At 50.3% G+C, this 4487-nt stretch overlaps 1 protein-coding gene across 1 annotated transcript; it reads left to right on the top strand.

The window, feature by feature from the left end:
* The first annotated feature begins 1520 nt into the window (after positions 1-1520).
* ghsra (growth hormone secretagogue receptor a) lies at positions 1521-3591 on the top strand. The gene is made up of 2 exons (XM_067243456.1): positions 1521-2331; positions 3275-3591. The coding sequence occupies exons 1-2, from the start codon at positions 1521-1523 to the stop codon at positions 3589-3591; spliced, it is 1128 nt and encodes a 375-aa protein (XP_067099557.1).
* Positions 3592-4487: the final 896 nt, after the last annotated feature.

The following is a 4487-nucleotide window of genomic DNA, read 5'->3' on the forward strand; positions in this document are numbered from 1 at the left end:
GCCCGCTTGAGTTGAATGTGTATTTATGTTTTCTGTGTGTGTGCGTGGGTCTGAACTGAATTTGTGTGGATGTGTGCGTGCTGGATGTGTGTTTAAGAGAAACTCGCACCATCATAAATGACGCCTTCGTCTCCAGGTGATGGAGAGCAAAGGGCAGGTGGAGATAAGAAGCTGTTCCAACCAGGAAGAGACTTTCCCAATGGGATCCTGCATGATTTTCTAATCTAAATGATCTAAAGTTGAACTCCTGGTGACTGAGGGCCATCATCTGTTGGTAGCCAACATAGGCCAGCAGTCATGCCCCGACTTCATGTCTTATGTTGACTTCCTCGAAAATATGGAAAATGCTGTTGTTCCACCAGGAGGCTATTTTCAGCCCATTTATTTCTGCTTAATGGGATTATTTTGCCAATCTACATAATGGACAGTCTTCAGTGAAAAACTAAAAATGTGCCCTGACTTGGCCCCTCACTTCGTGTCACTCGTCGCTAGGTGGCGTGTTGACACCGGGCCTGCCCCCCCCACACACACACACACCTCCCCTCCTCCTTCCTTCTTTGACACACACAAACAAACACACATGCACACGCACGTACACAACCCTCTCTGTCTGTTTTATTCTGTGCCGAGATGTGACAGCCGCGTTTCTCAATGACAGGCAAGGTTCCATTGAGTAGAGTCGCGCGCCGTGGAGAGAGAAGAGTGTGACTGACACTAACGTGATCACAGCGACTCATAAATCCCCCTCTTGCTCTCTTTTTCTGTCTCTCCCTTTGGATTTGGACTAATTCTATCGTTTGTGTTTTGAAGGGCTTCCTGGAATATTAAACAGCGTTCCGTTGGTTTGTTTACCCGGGTTTGTTGTTGGAGGTGCCCGTGTGCGTATGCCAAACTGACAGCCCTCCGGTATCCCATTACTACAATGACTCACTTTCATGCGCTCCCTGGTGCATAGACCGTGCCGTGTTTTCCTACCTGGTGTGTTTTGTCTGACGCAGAGAGCATATGGAACACTTTTTGAACGATTCCAGAAGATAATGTCGTTTATTTTTCTCTCTTCAAAACATCCATTTATTCATGTTATATTTTCTTAATGCATTTTGGACTCCTAAAATTCACATTTTGTCCGCCAAAAATGCTATGGAAACACCGTTAAGCAAAGGAACAGGTCGCCTGGCACATACACGGATGGATTTTTGCAAGTGTTTTAGACGCATCCTTGCTCTGTAATTAAGTAATATTTGAATGATGGACAGAACGGTAAGAGAAAGACCTCGTTTGAGTCTGTTCCATTCCAATAGAATTCCCGTTGGAGCTTTTTGACTGACACTGTTCAACCAGAGCGCACCATTAGAGCGTCCACAAGTCTTCCATCTTTTACGCATCTGTACGGTCGCCGTTTAACTCAAGCTGGAGACGCGGCAATGACGGGCAAGAAGCTCGGCAGTCGCTCTGAGCAGCCTCACAACCGGAGTGCAGTTAAGGGGCAGCCCCGGTCCCTTGAATGACCCGGCGGCAGCATGCACTCTTGGCACAACATCTCCCAGTGCTTCTCCCGAAACTGTAGCTGGGAGGACCCCGGGAACGAGAGCAACTGGGGCTTCGAGCCTCCCATGAACGTTTTCCCCATCCCCGTGCTCACCGGAATCACCATCGTCTGCGCGCTACTGTTCCTTGTCGGAGTCACCGGCAATGTCATGACCATCTTGGTCGTCAGCAGATATCGAGATATGCGCACGACCACTAACCTGTACCTGTGCAGCATGGCGGTGTCCGACCTGCTGATCTTTCTCTGCATGCCGCCAGACCTCTACCGCCTGTGGCGTTACCGACCTTGGCGCTTCGGCGACGCCCTCTGTAAACTCTTCCTGTTTGTGTCGGAGTCATGCACCTACTCCACCATCCTCAACATCACCGCGCTGTCCGTGGAGCGATATCTGGCCATCTGTTTCCCGCTACGCGCCAAAGCCTTGGTCACCAAACGTCGCGTGCGCTTGCTGATTCTCGCGCTATGGGCCGTGTCCCTGCTGAGCGCGGGGCCCGTGTTCGTTATCGTTGGTGTGGAGCGCGACGAGTACGGTGCTGGGCCCGGTGAATCGGTAGAGAACGGGGATACCAGCGAGTGTAAGATGACACAGTACGCCATCAGGTCGGGACTGCTCGCCGCAATGGTGTGGGTGAGCTCGGTGTTCTTCTTCCTGCCGGTGTTCTGTCTGACGGTACTCTACACGCTGATAGGCCGCCGGCTGTGGAAGAGGCGCCGGGAGACCAACATCGGACCCTGCGTGGCCCACAGAGACAAAAGTAATAGACAGACCATCAAAATGCTGGGTAAGACATTAATGTTAATGACACTGGAAATGTTTACGTTGAACTGAGTTATCGGAGTGGGTAACTACCCTTTGAGATGTGATGTCAAATCAGGGTCAAGGTCATCTTTATTGTCTTAGTGTGTGTAAATATCTGCTGTTGTTTGTCCTGATGAGTTTGTAGCAGCAGTCTGAAGGATTCGATCTTTGTCAAAATAGTGTAAGTGGTGATCGCCAACTGACAATTGATTTGACACTTGTGAACTCGTCTCAGGGGAAAGAGACCCGGTTTGGGCTTGTAGTTTGGCACTAATCACCTGTTACCGAGACAGTTTTGAACCAAAACCAGCAAATCATGACATTTATCAAAGAAGATCCACTGAAAGATTTCTATAAGATTAAAACGACATAACCCCGGTGTGGATTCAGCTTTCATAATACCCGGCTTTCTCTTTTGCTGATCCCCTGTAATGATCTGGTGTTCAGCTTTGCCTGAGTTACTGTATTTCGTCATGCAGGTGTCTGAAGATAACTGACATCCGCAGATAAGATCTGCTAAAAAGAGAAACAGTGTTTGAAGAAGCTTCTAATGTTATGAATGGCATTTTTTTTATGTAGCCTACTTGGATACTTTTTGGAAAACACATATAAAAGTTCCAGGCTTCAACCTTTAAATGTGATTAAAAAAAATAAAAAAATACACTTGGGCAGATTATTTTCTCCCTGCCATACGTAAAATGCTCAATCTCACCATAACCCATGTCTCTCACCCTGTTCCCACACCCGTTCTTCACCCCTCCTCTCCCCCCCCCACTCCTCTCCCCCTTCTAACTCCTCCCCTTCTCCGCCCTCTTTTCCCTGCATCTCCCCTTCACCTCCTTCTCACCTCTACTCATCACTTGACCCACTCACCTCCTATTCCCCCCCCCCTCAACACTCCTCCCTTCTCCTCCTCCCTCCTCCAGTGGTGGTGGTGCTAGCCTTCGTGCTGTGCTGGTTTCCCTTCCACGTGGGCCGCTACCTGCTGTCCCGCTCCTCTGAGGAGGGCTCCCCCTGGTGGTCCCTGCTGTCCGAGTACTGCAGCCTGGTGTCGGTGGTGCTGTTCTACCTGAGCGCTGCCATCAACCCCATCCTCTACAACACCATGTCCAGGAAGTACCGCTCTGCCGCCGCACGCCTCTTTGGCCTTGCTGCCAGCCAGGTGCCGCCGCGCGGCCGCACGGCCAGCACCGCGGTGGGTGAGGGCTCGCCCGCATGGACCAACTCCACCGTTAGCCTTTAACGGAGGAGGCGGGGGGGAGGGGGGGGGTTGTAGGAGGGTTATGAGGCTGTGGGCATGGAGGGGGGGATGTGTTGGAGGTTGGAGGGATATGGGGGTTGGGAGGCTGGGGTGCAGGGAGGCTGGGGGGGGGGGCTATGGAGGTTTGGGAGCCTGGGGAGTAGGGGGCTGTGGAGGATTGGGGGCTCTGGAGGGTTGGGGCGGGGCTGGAGGGTGAGGTGCCTGGAGGCTGGGGGGCTGGAGGTGGGGGCCAGAGAGGTGGGGTGCCTGGAGGGTAGTTGGTCTGGAGCTGCAAGCTTCACCTCAATTCCAGGGACGAGCAAAGACAACATGACTTATCACCAAACCCCCAAGTGGGTCTCCCACCACTGACACAGAAAGTCTTGGGTACGTCAATACACTTCAGGCCTAAAGGATGTAATACGACAAATATTGACTTTATTATGTTTAACATTTATGATAGAAGATCATTTCTGATGACAACCTACAGAGACATATTGTACCATTGTACCTTAATCTGCAGTTAGTGTTTTAATGTTTTTCTTCTGACTGCAAGTGCCACCAGCCATTAACCTCATATGCAACTTCTGCAACAGCTTAAAAAATGTGCATTATCCAATGCTAAATGACGCACTCGCGTGCACCTTTGCGCACACACAAACACTTGCATGAATGTTCACAAACACTTATACATACACACACACACTCACTGACATGGATGCTCACAAACGCACACACACACATATACTTGCCTGTAAATTAAAACTGCCTTACAAAGGATTGTAATCTGGATGACAAAGAAAGCACTGTAGATCATGTGCACTGGTCTGCACCTGTGAAATAGGGGTAGAGGTGCCGTGTGTATGACTGTTACAGTAATTCGTTCATGTGTGTGCATG

Source organism: Osmerus mordax, chromosome 9, assembly GCF_038355195.1.
Source record: "Osmerus mordax isolate fOsmMor3 chromosome 9, fOsmMor3.pri, whole genome shotgun sequence".
NCBI classification, from domain to species: Eukaryota; Metazoa; Chordata; class Actinopteri; order Osmeriformes; family Osmeridae; genus Osmerus; species Osmerus mordax.